General features: G+C 48.4%; 1 protein-coding gene across 2 annotated transcripts in view; it reads right to left on the bottom strand.

Annotated features, from left to right (window-relative positions):
* LOC110492798 (3-oxo-5-alpha-steroid 4-dehydrogenase 2-like) overlaps window positions 1-19,224 on the bottom strand; it is a 64,286-nt gene that overhangs the window by 5,547 nt on the left and 39,515 nt on the right. For both annotated transcript variants that reach the window (XM_036945969.1, XM_036945970.1), the window contains one exon: window positions 6,477-6,627. In XM_036945969.1, the coding sequence (XP_036801864.1) occupies window positions 6,477-6,627 (151 nt within the window). The remainder of the gene's footprint in view (window positions 1-6,476; window positions 6,628-19,224) is intronic.

The raw sequence follows: 19,224 nt of genomic DNA, 5'->3' as shown, positions 1-19,224 counted from the left end.
GGTACAGAGTCAATGTGGAGGCTATATACAGGGTATTACGGTACAGAGTCAATGTGGAGGCTATATACAGGGTGTTACGGTACAGAGTCAATGTGGAGGTTATATACAGGGTATTACGGTACAGAGTCAATGTGGAGGCTATATACAGGGTATTACGGTACAGAGTCAATGTGGAGGCTATATACAGGGTATTACGGTACAGAGTCAATGTGGAGGCTATATACAGGGTATTACGGTACAGAGTCAATGTGGAGGCTATATACAGGGTGTTACGGTACAGAGTCAATGTGGAGACTATATACAGGGGGTACCAGTACTGAGTCATTGTGGAGACTATATACAGGGGGTACCGGTACAGAGTCAATGTGGAGACTATATACAGGGTGTTACGGTACAGAGTCAATGTGGAGACTATATACAGGGTGTTACGGTACAGAGTCAATGTGGAGGCTTTGTGTACAGGATATTACGGTACAGAGTCAATGTGGAGGCTATATACAGGGGGTACTGGTACAGAGTCAATGTGGAGGCTATATACAGGGGGTACCGGTACAGAGTCAATGTGGAGGCTATATACAGGGGGTACCGGTACAGAGTCAATGTGGAGACTATATACAGGGGGTACCGGTACAGAATCAATGTGGAGACTATATACAGGGGGTACCAGTACTGAGTCATTGTGGAGACTATATACAGGGGGTACCAGTACAGAGTCAATGTGGAGGCTATATACAGGGTGTTACGGTACAGAGTCAATGTGGAGACTATATACAGGGTGTTACGGTACAGAGTCAATGTGGAGGCTATATACAGGGGGAACCGGTACTGAGTCAATGTGGAGGTTATATACAGGGTATTACGGTACAGAGTCAATGTGGAGGCTATATACAGGGGGTACCGGTACAGAGTCAATGTGGAGGTTATATACAGGGGGGTACCGGTACAGAGTCAATGTGGAGGCTATATACAGGGGGTACCAGTACAGAGTCAATGTGGAGGCTATATACAGGGGGTACTGGTACAGAGTCAATGTGGAGGTTATATACAGGGGGGTACCGGTACAGAGTCAATGTGGAGACTATATACAGGGTATTACGGTACAGAGTCAATGTGGAGACTATATAAAGGGGGTACTGGTACAGAGTCAGTGTGGAGGCTATATACAGGGGGTACTGGTACAGAGTCAATGTGGAGGTTATATACAGGGGGTACCGGTACAGAGTCAATGTGGAGGTTATATACAGGGGGGTACCGGTACAGAGTCAATGTGGAGGCTATATACAGGGGGTACCGGTACAGAGTCAATGTGGAGGTTATATACAGGGGGGTACCGGTACAGAGTCAATGTGGAGACTATATACAGGGTATTACGGTACAGAGTCAATGTGGAGGCTATATACAGGGTGTTACGGTACAGAGTCAATGTGGAGGCTTTATACAAGGGGTACCGGTACAGAGTCAATGTGGAGACTATATACAGGGTGTTACGGTACAGAGTCAATGTGGAGGCTATATACATGGCTTTACGGTACAGAGTCAATGTGGAGACTATATACTGGGTTTTACGGTACAGAGTCAATGTGGAGGCTACATACAGGGGGTACCGGTATAGAGTCAATGTGGAGGCTATATACAGGGTGTTACGGTACAGAGTCAAGGTGGAGGCTATATACAGGGTGTTACGGTACAGAGTCAATGTGGAGGCTATATACAGGGTGTTACGGTACAGAGTCAAGGTGGAGGCTATATACAGGGTGTTACGGTACAGAGTCAATGTGGAGGCTATATACAGGGTGTTACAGTACACAATTTCAGTGGGTCAGAAGTTTACATACACTAAGTTGACTGTGCCATCACAAAGCCCTGACCTCAATCCTATAGAACATTTGTGGGCAGAACTGAAAAGGCGTGTGCGATCAAGGAGGCCTACAAACCTGAATCAGTTACACCAGCTCTGTCAGGAAGAATGGGCCATAATTCACCCAACTTATTGTGGGAAGCTTGTGGAAGGCTACCTGAAACGTTTGACCCAAGTTAAACAATTTAAAGGCAATGCTGCCGAATACTAATTGAGTATATGTAAACTTCAGACCCACTGGGAATGTGATGAAAGAAATAAAAGCCTAAATAAATCATTTTCTCTCTCTACTATTATTCTGACATTTCACATTCTTAAAATAAAGTGGTGATCCTAACTGACCTAAGACAGGGAATTTTTACTAGGATTATATGTCAGGAATTGTGAAAAACTGAGTTTAAATATATTTGGTAAAGGTGTATGTAAACTTCCCACTTCAACTGTACATGTAGGTAGAGTTATTAAAGTGACTATATATATATATATATATATATAAATATAGATAATAACAGAGAGTAGCAGCAGCGTAGAAGAGGGTAGGGCATTGCTGGGTAGCCATTTGATTAGGTGTTCTGGAGTCTCATGACTGGGAGTAGAAACTTGTTCAGAAGCCTCTTGGACCTAGACTTACACCGGGGAGGGAAAATGGCTAATTGGGCCCAATTTGGACATTTTCACTAAGGGGTGTACTCACTTTTGTTGTCAGCAGTTTAGACATTAATGTCTGTGTGTTGAGTTATTTTGAGGGAACAGCAAATGTACACTGTTATACAAGCTGTACACTCACTACTTTACATTGTATCAAAGTGTCATTTCTTCAGTGTTGTCACATGAAAAGATACTCTCAAATATTTACAAAAATGTGAGGGGTGTACTCACTTTTGTGATATACTGTATATGCAAAGGCCCACGCCCAGAGGCTGCTGTTCTGTCCTGCCGATAGAGTGTATAACCCGCCAGCTGTATGTTCTTAATGTCGTCGTTCAGCCACGAATCAGTGAAACACAAGATATTACAGTTTTTAATGTCCTGCTGGTAGGATATACGTGCTTTCAGTTCATCCCATTTATTTTCCAGCGATTGAACGTTACCGAGCAGGACGGAAGGCAAGGGCAGATTAGCCACTCGTCTCCTGATCCTCACAAGGCACCCTGATCTTTTCCCGCAAAATCTCAGTTTCCTTCTCCAGGAAATGCTGGGGATCTGGGTCTGGTCGGGTGTCTGTAGTACCTCCCTCCCGTCCGACTCATTAAAGAAAAACTATTATTCTAATCTGAGGTGAGTAATCACAGTTCTGATGTCCAGAAGGTCTTTTCGGTCATAAGAGACGATAGCAGCAACATGATGTATAAAATAAGTACAAAACATTATGTATTAACAAAATAGCGTGGTTGGTTAAGAGCCGATAAGACCGCAGCCACCCACTCCAGCACCATCTTTTATGAGATGATCTACTGTCTATATGTAGATAACTAGGTAGATCTCTACTGTCTATATGTAGATATCTAGGTAGATCTCTATTGTCTACATGTAGATATCTAGGTAGATCTCTATTGTCTATATGTAGATATCTAGGTAAATCTCTATTGTCTATATGTAGATATCTAGCTAGATCTCTATTGTCTATATGTAGATATCTCGGTAGATCTCTACTGTCTATATGTAGATATCTAGGTAGATCTCTATTGTCTATATGTAGATAACTAGGTAGATCTCTACTGTCTATATGTAGATAACTAGGTAGATCTCTATTGTCTATATGTAGATAACTAGGTAGATCTCTACTGTCTATATGTAGATATCTAGGTAGATCTCTATTGTCTATATGTAGATATCTAGGTAGATCTCTATTGTCTATATGTAGATATCTAGCTAGATCTCTATTGTCTATATGTAGATATCTAGGTAAATCTCTACTGTCTATATGTAGATATCTAGGTAGATCTCTACTGTCTATATGTAGATATCTAGGTAGATCTCTATTGTCTATATGTAGATATCTAGGTAGATCTCTACTGTCTATATGTAGATATCTAGGTAGATCTCTATTGTCTATATGTAGATATCTAGGTAGATCTCTATTGTCTATATGTAGATATCTAGGTAGATCTCTATTGTCTATATGTAGATATCTAGGTAGATCTCTACTGTCTATATGTAGATATCTAGGTAGATCTCTACTGTCTATATGTAGATATCTAGGTAGATCTCTATTGTCTATATGTAGATATCTAGGTAGATCTCTATTGTCTATATGTAGATATCTAGGTAGATCTCTACTGTCTATATGTAGATATCTAGGTAGATCTCTACTGTCTATATGTAGATATCTAGGTAGATCTCTATTGTCTATATGTAGATATCTAGCTAGATCTCTATATGTAGATATCTAGGTAGATCTCTATTGTCTATATGTAGATATCTAGGTAGATCTCTATTGTCTATCTACAGCTAATTTGATCATATCTGGACTTCGTCCCAAATGGCACACTATTCCTTACATAAAGTACTGCACTACGTTTGACCAGAGGACCACATATTGAATAGGATGCTATTTGTAATGCTATAACCTGTATAGATTATGGTGCTGTAGCCTGTATAGATTATGGTGCTGTAGCCTGTATAGATTATGGTGCTGTAGCCTGTATAGATTATGGTGCTGTAGCCTGTATAGATTATGGTGCTGTAGCCTGTATAGATTATGGTGCTGTAGCCTGTATAGATTATGGTGCTGTAGCCTGTATAGATTATGGTGCTGTAGCCTGTATAGATTATGGTGATCTAATGTTTGAGCCTGTATAGATTATGGTGTTGTAGCCTGTATAGATTATGGTGCTGTAGCCTGTATAGATTATGGTGCTGTAGCCTGTATAGATTATGGTGCTGTAGCCTGTATAGATTATGGTGCTGTAGCCTGTGTAGATTATGGTGCTGTAGCCTGTATAGATTACGGTGCTGTAGCCTGTATAGATTATGGTGCTGTAGCCTGTATAGATTATGGTGCTGTAGCCTGTATAGATTATGGTGCTGTAGCCTGTATAGATTATGGTGCTGTAGCCTGTATAGATTATGGTGTTGTAACCTGTATAGATTATGGTGCTGTAGCCTGTATAGATTATGGTGCTGTAGCCTGTATAGATTATGGTGCTGTAGCCTGTATAGATTATGGTGCTGTAGCCTGTATAGATTATGGTGCTGTAGCCTGTATAGATTATGGTGCTGTAGCCTGTATAGATTATGGTGATCTAATGTTTGAGCCTGTATAGATTATGGTGTTGTAGCCTGTATAGATTATGGTGCTGTAGCCTGTATAGATTATGGTGCTGTAGCCTGTATAGATTATGGTGCTGTAGCCTGTATAGATTATGGTGCTGTAGCCTGTATAGATTACGGTGCTGTAGCCTGTATAGATTACGGTGCTGTAGCCTGTATAGATTATGGTGCTGTAGCCTGTATAGATTATGGTGCTGTAGCCTGTATAGATTATGGTGCTGTAGCCTGTATAGATTATGGTGCTGTAGCCTGTATAGATTATGGTGTTGTAACCTGTATAGATTATGGTGCTGTAGCCTGTATAGATTATGGTGCTGTAGCCTGTATAGATTATGGTGCTGTAGCCTGTATAGATTATGGTGCTGTAGCCTGTATAGATTATGGTGCTGTAGCCTGTATAGATTATGGTGATCTAATGTTTGAGCCTGTATAGATTATGGTGTTGTAGCCTGTATAGATTATGGTGCTGTAGCCTGTATAGATTATGGTGCTGTAGCCTGTATAGATTATGGTGCTGTAGCCTGTATAGATTATGGTGCTGTAGCCTGTATAGATTATGGTGCTGTAACCTGTATAGATTATGGTGCTGTAGCCTGTATAGATTATGGTGCTGTAGGCTGTATAGATTATGGTGCTGTAGCCTGTATAGATTATGGTGCTGTAGCCTGTATAGATTATGGTGCTGTAACCTGTATAGATTATGGTGCTGTAGCCTGTAAAGATTATGGTGCTGTAGCCTGTATAGATTATGGTGTTGTAGCCTGTATAGATTATGGTGCTGTAGCCTGTATAGATTATGGTGCTGTAACCTGTATAGATTATGGTGATCTAGTGTTAGAGCCTGTATAGATTATGTTGTTGTAATCTGTATAGATTATGGTGATCTAGTGTTAGAGCCTGTATAGATTATGTTGTTGTAACCTGTATAGATTATGGTGATCTAGTGTTAGAGCCTGTATAGATTATGGTGCTGTAGCCTGTATAGATTATGGTGCTGTAGCCTGTATAGATTATGGTGATCTAGTGTTAGAGCCTGTATAGATTATGGTGCTGTAGCCTGTATAGATTATGGTGTACTGGATAACTTATTTGTATTGCTTTTAATCCTTTTTAAATGAATTTATCTTATTAACACTTTGTTCTAGCTAGCTATTTGTGTAGGTAGCTATCAAGTAAACCCAATGATAATAGTGTAGATTGTGTAGATTATGGTGCTGTAGCCTGTATAGATTACGGTGCTGTAGCCTGTATAGATTATGGTGCTGTAGCCTGTATAGATTATGGTGCTGTAGCCTGTATAGATTATGGTGCTGTAGCCTGTATAGATTACGTCTGCCTCGTGTACCTGTGATGGTGGACTGCCCGTCGTCCAATAAAGCACATACTGCAGAAGGCAAAGGAGAAGGTAGTCAGCGACCAGGTTGCCATGGCGTAGCCAAACCACTCCACAATTTCACCAAAGTAGTTGGCCCCCGACACGTATCGAAACAGACCACCTGGGGGAAAGAACACATACTGAAACAGACCACCTGGGGGAGAGGACACATACTGAAACAGACCACCTGGGGGAGAGGACACACTGAAACAGACCACCTCGGAGAGGACACATACTGAAACAGACCACCTGTGGGTTGGGAGAGGACACATACTGAAACAGACCACCTGGGGGAGAGGACACATACTGTAACAGACCACCTGGGGGAGAGGACACACTGAAACAGACCACCTGGGAGAGGACACATACTGAAACATGCCCCTGGGAGAGAGGACACACTGAAACAGACCTCCTGTGGGTTGGGAGAGGACACATACTGGAACAGACCTCCTGGAGGAGAGGACACATACTGAAACAGACCTTCTGGAGGAGAGGACACATACTGAAACAGACCTCCTGGAGGAGAGGACACATACTGAAACAGACCTCCTGGAGGAGAGGACACAAAAGGAAACAGACCACCTGGGGGAGATGACATCTACGAAAACAGACCACCTAGGGGAGAGGACAAATACTGAAACAGACCACCTGGAGGAGAGGACACATACTGAAACAGACCACCTGGAGGAAAGGACACATACTGAAACAGACCACCTGGGAGAGAGGACACATACTGAAACAGACCACCTGTGGTGTGGGAGACGACACATACTGAAACATACCACCTGGAGGAGAGGACACATACTGAAACAGACCACCTGGAGGAAAGGACAAATACTGAAACAGACCACCTGGGGGAGAGGACACATACTGAAACAGACCACCTGGGGGAGAGGACAGATACTGAAACAGACCAAATGGGAGAGGACACATACTGAAACAGACCACCTGTGGTGTGGGAGAGGACACATACTGAAACAGACCACCTGAAGGTGAGGACACATACTGAAACAGACCCCCTAGGGGAGAGAACGCATACTGAAACAGACCACCTGGGAGAGAGGACACATACTGAAACAGACCACCTGTGGGTTGGGAGAGGACACATACTGAAACAGACCACCTGGGGGAGATGAAACATACTGAAACAGACCACCTGGAGGAGAGGACACATACTGAAACAGACCACCTGGAGGAGAGGACACATACTGAAACAGACCACCTGAAGGTGAGGACACATACTGAAACAGACCCCCTAGGGGAGAGAACGCATACTGAAACTGACCACCTGAAGGAGAGGACACATACTGAAACAGACCACCTGGGGGTGAGGACACATACTGAAACAGACCACCTGGGGGAGAGGACACATACTTAAACAGACCACCTGGGGGAGAGGACACATACTGAAACAGACCACCTGTGGGAGAGGCCACATACTGAAACAGTCCACCTGGGGGAGAGGACACATACTGAAACAGACCACCTGGAGGAGAGGACACATACTGAAACAGACCACCTGAAGGTGAGGACACATACTGAAACAGACCCCCTAGGGGAGAGAACGCATACTGAAACTGACCACCTGAAGGAGAGGACACATACTGAAACAGACCACCTGGGGGTGAGGACACATACTGAAACAGACCACCTGGGGGAGAGGACACATACTGAAACAGACCACCTGGAGGAGAGGACACATACTGAAACAGACCACCTGGGAGAGAGGACACTTACTGAAACAGACCCCCTGGGGGAGAGGACATATACTGAAACAGACCCCCTGGGGGAGAGGACACATACTGAAACAGACCCCCTGGGGGAGAGGACACATACTGAAACAGACCCCCTGGGGGAGAGGACACATACTGAAACAGACCACCTGGAGGAGAGGACACATACTGAAACAGACCACCTGAAGGTGAGGACACGTACTGAAACAGACCCCCTAGGGGAGAGAACGCATACTGAAACTGACCACCTGAAGGAGAGGACACATACTGAAACAGACCACCTGGGGGTAAGGACACATACTGAAACAGACCACCTGGGGGAGAGGACACATACTGAAACAGACCACCTGGGGGAGAGGACACATACTGAAACAGACCACCTGTGGGAGAGGCCACATACTGAAACAGTCCACCTGGGGGAGAGGACACATACTGAAACAGACCACCTGGGGGAGAGGACACATACTGAAACAGACCACCTGGGGGAGAGGACACATACTGAAACAGACCACCTGGGGGAGAGGACACATACTGAAACAGACCACCTGGGGGAGAGGACACATACTGAAACAGACCACCTGGGGGAGAGGACACACACGGAAACAGACCACCTGGGGGAGAGGACACATACTGAAACAGACCACCTGGGGGAGAGGACACATACTGAAACAGACCACCTGGGGGAGAGGACACACACTGAAACAGACCACCTGGGGGAGAGAACACAATCTGAAACAGACCACCTGGGGGAGAGGACACATACTGAAACAGACCACCTGGGGGAGAGAACACATACTGAAACATACCCTTGGGGGAGATGACACATACTGAAACAGACCACCTGTGGGAGAGGCCACATACTGAAACAGACCACCTGGGGGAGAGGACACATACTGAAACAGACTACCTGGGAGAGGACACATACTGAAACAGACCACCTGGGGGAGAGGACACATACTGAAACAAACCACCTGGGAGAGAGGACACATACTAAAACAGACCACCTGGGAGAAGATACATACTGAAACAGACCACCTGGGGGAGAGGACACATACTGAAACAGACCACCTGGGGGAGAGGACACATACTGAAACAGACCACCTGTGGGAGAGGCCACATACTGAAACAGACCACCTGGGGGAGAGGACACATACTGAAACAGACCACCTGGGGGAGAGGACATATACTGAAACAGACCCCCTGGGGGAGAGGACACATACTGAAATAGACCCCTTGGGGGAGAGGACACATACTGAAACAGACCACCTGGGGGAGAGGACACATACTGTAACAGACCACCTGGGGGAGAGGACACACTGAAACAGACCACCTGGGAGAGGACACATTCTGAAACAGACCTCCTGGAGGAGAGGACACATACTGAAACAGACCTCCTGTGGGTTGGGAGAGGACACATACTGGAACAGACCTCCTGGAGGAGAGGACACATACTGAAACAGACCTTCTGGAGGAGAGGACACATACTGAAACAGACCTCCTGGAGGAGAGGACACATACTGAAACAGACCTCCTGGAGGAGAGGACACAAAAGGAAACAGACCACCTGGGGGAGATGACATCTACGAAAACAGACCACCTAGGGGAGAGGACAAATACTGAAACAGACCACCTGGAGGAGAGGACACATACTGAAACAGACCACCTGGGAGAGAGGACATATACTGAAACAGACCACCTGTGGGTTGGCAGAGAACACATACTGAAACATACCCCTGGGGGAGAGGACACATACTGAAACAGACCACCTGTGGTGTGGGAGAGGACACATACTGAAACAGACCACCTGGAGGAGAGGACACATACTGAAACAGACCACCTGGAGGAAAGGACAAATACTGAAACAGACCACCTGGGGGTGAGGACACATACTGAAACAGACCACCTGGGGGAGAGGACAGATACTGAAACAGACCAAATGGGAGAGGACACATACTGAAACAGACCACCTGTGGTGTGGGAGAGGACACATACTGAAACAGACCACCTGAAGGTGAGGACAGATACTGAAACAGACCCCCTAGGGGAGAGAACGCATACTGAAACAGACCACCTGGGAGAGAGGACACATACTGAAACAGACCACCTGTGGGTTGGGAGAGGACACATACTGAAACAGACCACCTGGGGGAGATGAAACATACTGAAACAGACCACCTGGAGGAGAGGACACATACTGAAACAGACCACCTGGAGGAGAGGACACATACTGAAACAGACCACCTGGGGGAGAGGACACATACTGAAACAGACCACCTGGGGGAGAGGACACATACTGAAACAGACCACCTGTGGGAGAGGCCACATACTGAAACAGACCACCTGGGGGAGAGGACACATACTGAAACAGACCACCTGGGGGAGAGGACACACACTGAAACAGACCACCTGGGGGAGAGAACACAATCTGAAACAGACCACCTGGGGGAGAGGACACATACTGAAACAGACCACCTGGGGGAGAGAACACATACTGAAACATACCCTTGGGGGAGATGACACATACTGAAACAGACCACCTGTGGGAGAGGCCACATACTGAAACAGACCACCTGGGGGAGAGGACACATACTGAAACAGACTACCTGGGAGAGGACACATACTGAAACAGACCACCTGGGGGAGAGGACACATACTGAAACAAACCACCTGGGAGAGAGGACACATACTAAAACAGACCACCTGGGAGAAGATACATACTGAAACAGACCACCTGGGGGAGAGGACACATACTGAAACAGACCACCTGGGGGAGAGGACACATACTGAAACAGACCACCTGTGGGAGAGGCCACATACTGAAACAGACCACCTGGGGGAGAGGACACATACTGAAACAGACCACCTGGGGGAGAGGACATATACTGAAACAGACCCCCTGGGGGAGAGGACACATACTGAAATAGACCCCTTGGGGGAGAGGACACATACTGAAACAGACCACCTGGGGGAGAGGACACATACTGTAACAGACCACCTGGGGGAGAGGACACACTGAAACAGACCACCTGGGAGAGGACACATTCTGAAACAGACCTCCTGGAGGAGAGGACACATACTGAAACAGACCTCCTGTGGGTTGGGAGAGGACACATACTGGAACAGACCTCCTGGAGGAGAGGACACATACTGAAACAGACCTTCTGGAGGAGAGGACACATACTGAAACAGACCTCCTGGAGGAGAGGACACATACTGAAACAGACCTCCTGGAGGAGAGGACACAAAAGGAAACAGACCACCTGGGGGAGATGACATCTACGAAAACAGACCACCTAGGGGAGAGGACAAATACTGAAACAGACCACCTGGAGGAGAGGACACATACTGAAACAGACCACCTGGAGGAAAGGACACATACTGAAACAGACCACCTGGGAGAGAGGACATATACTGAAACAGACCACCTGTGGGTTGGCAGAGAACACATACTGAAACATACCCCTGGGGGAGAGGACACATACTGAAACAGACCACCTGTGGTGTGGGAGAGGACACATACTGAAACAGACCACCTGGAGGAGAGGACACATACTGAAACAGACCACCTGGAGGAAAGGACAAATACTGAAACAGACCACCTGGGGGAGAGGACAGATACTGAAACAGACCAAATGGGAGAGGACACATACTGAAACAGACCACCTGTGGTGTGGGAGAGGACACATACTGAAACAGACCACCTGAAGGTGAGGACAGATACTGAAACAGACCCCCTAGGGGAGAGAACGCATACTGAAACAGACCACCTGGGAGAGAGGACACATACTGAAACAGACCACCTGTGGGTTGGGAGAGGACACATACTGAAACAGACCACCTGGGGGAGATGAAACATACTGAAACAGACCACCTGGAGGAGAGGACACATACTGAAACAGACCACCTGGAGGAGAGGACACATACTGAAACAGACCACCTGGGGGAGAGGACACATACTGAAACAGACCACCTGGGGGAGAGGACACATACTGAAACAGACCACCTGTGGGAGAGGCCACATACTGAAACAGACCACCTGGGGGAGAGGACACATACTGAAACAGACCACCTGGGGGAGAGGACACACACTGAAACAGACCACCTGGGGGAGAGAACACAATCTGAAACAGACCACCTGGGGGAGAGGACACATACTGAAACAGACCACCTGGGGGAGAGAACACATACTGAAACATACCCTTGGGGGAGATGACACATACTGAAACAGACCACCTGTGGGAGAGGCCACATACTGAAACAGACCACCTGGGGGAGAGGACACATACTGAAACAGACTACCTGGGAGAGGACACATACTGAAACAGACCACCTGGGGGAGAGGACACATACTGAAACAAACCACCTGGGAGAGAGGACACATACTAAAACAGACCACCTGGGAGAAGATACATACTGAAACAGACCACCTGGGGGAGAGGACACATACTGAAACAGACCACCTGGGGGAGAGGACACATACTGAAACAGACCACCTGTGGGAGAGGCCACATACTGAAACAGACCACCTGGGGGAGAGGACACATACTGAAACAGACCACCTGGGGGAGAGGACATATACTGAAACAGACCCCCTGGGGGAGAGGACACATACTGAAATAGACCCCTTGGGGGAGAGGACACATACTGAAACAGACCACCTGGGGGAGAGGACACATACTGTAACAGACCACCTGGGGGAGAGGACACACTGAAACAGACCACCTGGGAGAGGACACATTCTGAAACAGACCTCCTGGAGGAGAGGACACATACACACATGGGGTTATATCCTTCCTGTTTGGCCCTGTCCGGGGGTGTCCTCGGAGTGGGCCACAGTGTCTCCTGACCCCTCCTGTCTCAGCCTCCAGTATTTATGCTGCAGTAGTTTATGTGTCGGGGGGCTAGGGTCAGTTTGTTATATCTGGAGTACTTCTCCTGTCCTATTCGGTGTCCTGTGTGAATCTAAGTGTGCGTTCTCTAATTCTCTCCTTCTCTCTTTCTCTCTCTCGGAGGACCTGAGCCCTAGGACCATGCCCCAGGACTACCTGACATGATGACTCCTTGCTGTCCCCAGTCCACCTGGCTGTGCTGCTGCTCCAGTTTCAACTGTTCTGCCTTATTATTATTCGACCATGCTGATCATTTATGAACATTTGAACATCTTGGCCATGTTCTGTTATAATCTCCACCCGGCACAGCCAGAAGAGGACTGGCCATCCCACATATGCTCTCTCTAATTCTCTCTTTCTTTCTCTCTCTCGGAGGACCTGAGCCCTAGGACCATGCCCCAGGAATACCTGACATGATGACTCCTTGCTGTCCCCAGTCCACCTGACTGTGCTGCTGCTCCAGTTTCAACTATTCTGCCTTATTATTATTCGACCATGCTGGTCATTTATGAACATTTGAACATCTTGACCATGTTTTGTTATAATCTCCACCCGGCACAGCCAGAAGAGGACTGGCCACCCCACATAGCCTGGTTCCTCTCTAGGTTTCTTCCTAGGTTTTGGCCTTTCTAGGGAGTTTTTCCTAGCCACCGTGCTTCTTCACCTGCATTGCTTGCTGTTTGGGGTTTTAGGCTGGGTTTCTGTACAGCACTTTGAGATATCAGCTGATGTACGAAGGGCTATATAAAATAAATTTGATTTGATACTGAAACAGACCTCCTGTGGGTTGGGAGAGGACACATACTGGAACAGACCTCCTGGAGGAGAGGACACATACTGAAACAGACCTTCTGGAGGAGAGGACACATACTGAAACAGACCTCCTGGAGGAGAGGACACATACTGAAACAGACCTCCTGGAGGAGAGGACACAAAAGGAAACAGACCACCTGGGGGAGATGACATCTACGAAAACAGACCACCTAGGGGAGAGGACAAATACTGAAACAGACCACCTGGAGGAGAGGACACATACTGAAACAGACCACCTGGAGGAAAGGACACATACTGAAACAGACCACCTGGGAGAGAGGACATATACTGAAACAGACCACCTGTGGGTTGGCAGAGAACACATACTGAAACATACCCCTGGGGGAGAGGACACATACTGAAACAGACCACCTGTGGTGTGGGAGAGGACACATACTGAAACAGACCACCTGGAGGAGAGGACACATACTGAAACAGACCACCTGGAGGAAAGGACAAATACTGAAACAGACCACCTGGGGGTGAGGACACATACTGAAACAGACCACCTGGGGGAGAGGACAGATACTGAAACAGACCAAATGGGAGAGGACACATACTGAAACAGACCACCTGTGGTGTGGGAGAGGACACATACTGAAACAGACCACCTGAAGGTGAGGACAGATACTGAAACAGACCCCCTAGGGGAGAGAACGCATACTGAAACAGACCACCTGGGAGAGAGGACACATACTGAAACAGACCACCTGTGGGTTGGGAGAGGACACATACTGAAACAGACCACCTGGGGGAGATGAAACATACTGAAACAGACCACCTGGAGGAGAGGACACATACTGAAACAGACCACCTGGAGGAGAGGACACATACTGAAACAGACCACCTGGGGGAGAGGACACATACTGAAACAGACCACCTGGGGGAGAGGACACATACTGAAACAGACCACCTGTGGGAGAGGCCACATACTGAAACAGACCACCTGGGGGAGAGGACACATACTGAAACAGACCACCTGGGGGAGAGGACACACACTGAAACAGACCACCTGGGGGAGAGAACACAATCTGAAACAGACCACCTGGGGGAGAGGACACATACTGAAACAGACCACCTGGGGGAGAGAACACATACTGAAACATACCCTTGGGGGAGATGACACATACTGAAACAGACCACCTGTGGGAGAGGCCACATACTGAAACAGACCACCTGGGGGAGAGGACACATACTGAAACAGACTACCTGGGAGAGGACACATACTGAAACAGACCACCTGGGGGAGAGGACACATACTGAAACAGACCCCCTGGGGGAGAGGACACACACTGAAACAGACCACCTGGGGGAGAGAACACATACTGAAACAGACCACCTGGGGGAGAGGACACATACTGAAACAGACCACCTGTGGGAGAGGCCACATACTGAAACAGACCACCTGGGGGAGAGGACACATACTGAAACAGACCACCTGGGGGAGAGGACACACACTGAAACAGACCACCTGGGGGAGAGAACACAATCTGAAACAGACCACCTGAGGGAGAGGACACGTACTGAAACAGACCACCTGGGGGAGAGAACACATACTGAAACATACCCTTGGGGGAGATGACACATACTGAAACAGACCACCTGTGGGAGAGGCCACATACTGAAACAGACCACCTGGGGGAGAGGACACATACTGAAACAGACTACCTGGGAGAGGACACATACTGAAACAGACCACCTGGGGGAGAGGACACATACTGAAACAAACCACCTGGGAGAGAGGACACATACTAAAACAGACCACCTGGGAGAAGATACATACTGAAACAGACCACCTGGGGGAGAGGACACATACTGAAACAGACCACCTGGGGGAGAGGACACATACTGAAACAGACCACCTGTGGGAGAGGCCACATACTGAAACAGACCACCTGGGGGAGAGGACACATACTGAAACAGACCACCTGGGGGAGAGGACACATACTGAAACAGACCACCTGGAGGAGAGGACACATACTGAAACAGACCACCTGGGAGAGAGGACACTTACTGAAACAGACCCCCTGGGGGAGAGGACATATACTGAAACAGACCCCCTGGGGGAGAGGACACATACTGAAACAGACCCCCTGGGGGAGAGGACACACACTGAAACAGACCACCTGGGGGAGAGAACACAATCTGAAACAGACCACCTGGAGGAGAGGACACATACTGAAACAGACCACCTGAAGGTGAGGACACATACTGAAACAGACCCCCTAGGGGAGAGAACGCATACTGAAACTGCCCACCTGAAGGAGAGGACACATACTGAAACAGACCACCTGGGGGTGAGGACACATACTGAAACAGACCACCTGGGGGAGAGGACACATACTGAAACAGACCACCTGGGGGAGAGGACACATACTGAAACAGACCGCCTGTGGGAGAGGCCACATACTGAAACAGTCCACCTGGGGGAGAGGACACATACTGAAACAGACCACCTGGGAGAGAGGACACTTACTGAAACAGACCCCCTGGGGGAGAGGACATATACTGAAACAGACCCCCTGGGGGAGAGGACACATACTGAAACAGACCCCCTGGGGGAGAGGACACATACTGAAACAGACCCCCTGGGGGAGAGGACACATACTGAAACAGACCACCTGGGGGAGAGGACACATACTGAAACAGACCACCTGGGGGAGAGGACACATACTGAAACAGACCACCTGGGGGAGAGGACACATACTGAAACAGACCACCTGGGGGAGAGGACACACACGGAAACAGACCACCTGGGGGAGAGGACACATACTGAAACAGACCACCTGGGGGAGAGGACACATACTGAAACAGACCACCTGGGGGAGAGGACACACACTGAAACAGACCACCTGGGGGAGAGAACACAATCTGAAACAGACCACCTGGGGGAGAGGACACATACTGAAACAGACCACCTGGGGGAGAGAACACATACTGAAACATACCCTTGGGGGAGATGACACATACTGAAACAGACCACCTGTGGGAGAGGCCACATACTGAAACAGACCACCTGGGGGAGAGGACACATACTGAAACAGACTACCTGGGAGAGGACACATACTGAAACAGACCACCTGGGGGAGAGGACACATACTGAAACAAACCACCTGGGAGAGAGGACACATACTGAAACAGACCACCTGGGAGAAGATACATATTGAAACAGACCACCTGGGGGAGAGGACACATACTGAAACAGACTACCTGTGGGAGAGGACACATACTGAAACAGACCACCTGGGGGAGAGGACACACACTGAAACAGACCACCTGGGGGAGAGAACACAATCTGAAACAGACCACCTGGAGGAGAGGACACATACTGAAACAGACCACCTGAAGGTGAGGACACATACTGAAACAGACCCCCTAGGGGAGAGAACGCATACTGAAACTGCCCACCTGAAGGAGAGGACACATACTGAAACAGACCACCTGGGGGTGAGGACACATACTGAAACAGACCACCTGGGGGAGAGGACACATACTGAAACAGACCACCTGGGGGAGAGGACACATACTGAAACAGACCGCCTGTGGGAGAGGCCACATACTGAAACAGTCCACCTGGGGGAGAGGACACATACTGAAACAGACCACCTGGGAGAGAGGACACTTACTGAAACAGACCCCCTGGGGGAGAGGACATATACTGAAACAGACCCCCTGGGGGAGAGGACACATACTGAAACAGACCCCCTGGGGGAGAGGACACATACTGAAACAGACCCCCTGGGGGAGAGGACACATACTGAAACAGACCACCTGGGGGAGAGGACACATACTGAAACAGACCACCTGGGGGAGAGGACACATACTGAAACAGACCACCTGGGGGAGAGGACACATACTGAAACAGACCACCTGGGGGAGAGGACACACACGGAAACAGACCACCTGGGGGAGAGGACACATACTGAAACAGACCACCTGGGGGAGAGGACACATACTGAAACAGACCACCTGGGGGAGAGGACACACACTGAAACAGACCACCTGGGGGAGAGAACACAATCTGAAACAGACCACCTGGGGGAGAGGACACATACTGAAACAGACCACCTGGGGGAGAGAACACATACTGAAACATACCCTTGGGGGAGATGACACATACTGAAACAGACCACCTGTGGGAGAGGCCACATACTGAAACAGACCACCTGGGGGAGAGGACACATACTGAAACAGACTACCTGGGAGAGGACACATACTGAAACAGACCACCTGGGGGAGAGGACACATACTGAAACAAACCACCTGGGAGAGAGGACACATACTGAAACAGACCACCTGGGAGAAGATACATATTGAAACAGACCACCTGGGGGAGAGGACACATACTGAAACAGACTACCTGTGGGAGAGGACACATACTGAAACAGACCACCTGGGGGAGAGGACACACACTGAAACAGACCACCTGGGGGAGAGAACACAATCTGAAACAGACCACCTGGAGGAGAGGACACATACTGAAACAGACCACCTGAAGGTGAGGACACATACTGAAACAGACCCCCTAGGGGAGAGAACGCATACTGAAACTGCCCACCTGAAGGAGAGGACACATACTGAAACAGACCACCTGGGGGTGAGGACACATACTGAAACAGACCACCTGGGGGAGAGGACACATACTGAAACAGACCACCTGGGGGAGAGGACACATACTGAAACAGACCGCCTGTGGGAGAGGCCACATACTGAAACAGTCCACCTGGGGGAGAGGACACATACTGAAACAGACCACCTGGGAGAGAGGACACTTACTGAAACAGACCCCCTGGGGGAGAGGACATATACTGAAACAGACCCCCTGGGGGAGAGGACACATACTGAAACAGACCCCCTGGGGGAGAGGACACATACTGAAACAGACCCCCTGGGGGAGAGGACACATACTGAAACAGACCACCTGGGGGAGAGGACACATACTGAAACAGACCACCTGGGGGAGAGGACACATACTGAAACAGACCACCTGGGGGAGAGGACACATACTGAAACAGACCACCTGGGGGAGAGGACACACACGGAAACAGACCACCTGGGGGAGAGGACACATACTGAAACAGACCACCTGGGGGAGAGGACACATACTGAAACAGACCACCTGGGGGAGAGGACACACACTGAAACAGACCACCTGGGGGAGAGAACACAATCTGAAACAGACCACCTGGGGGAGAGGACACATACTGAAACAGACCACCTGGGGGAGAGAACACATACTGAAACATACCCTTGGGGGAGATGACACATACTGAAACAGACCAC

This window comes from Oncorhynchus mykiss, chromosome 16 (genome assembly GCF_013265735.2).
Source record: "Oncorhynchus mykiss isolate Arlee chromosome 16, USDA_OmykA_1.1, whole genome shotgun sequence".
NCBI classification, from domain to species: Eukaryota; Metazoa; Chordata; class Actinopteri; order Salmoniformes; family Salmonidae; genus Oncorhynchus; species Oncorhynchus mykiss.
Note: the sequence above shows the minus strand (reverse complement) of the source record. Positions and strands in the feature narration are given on the sequence as shown.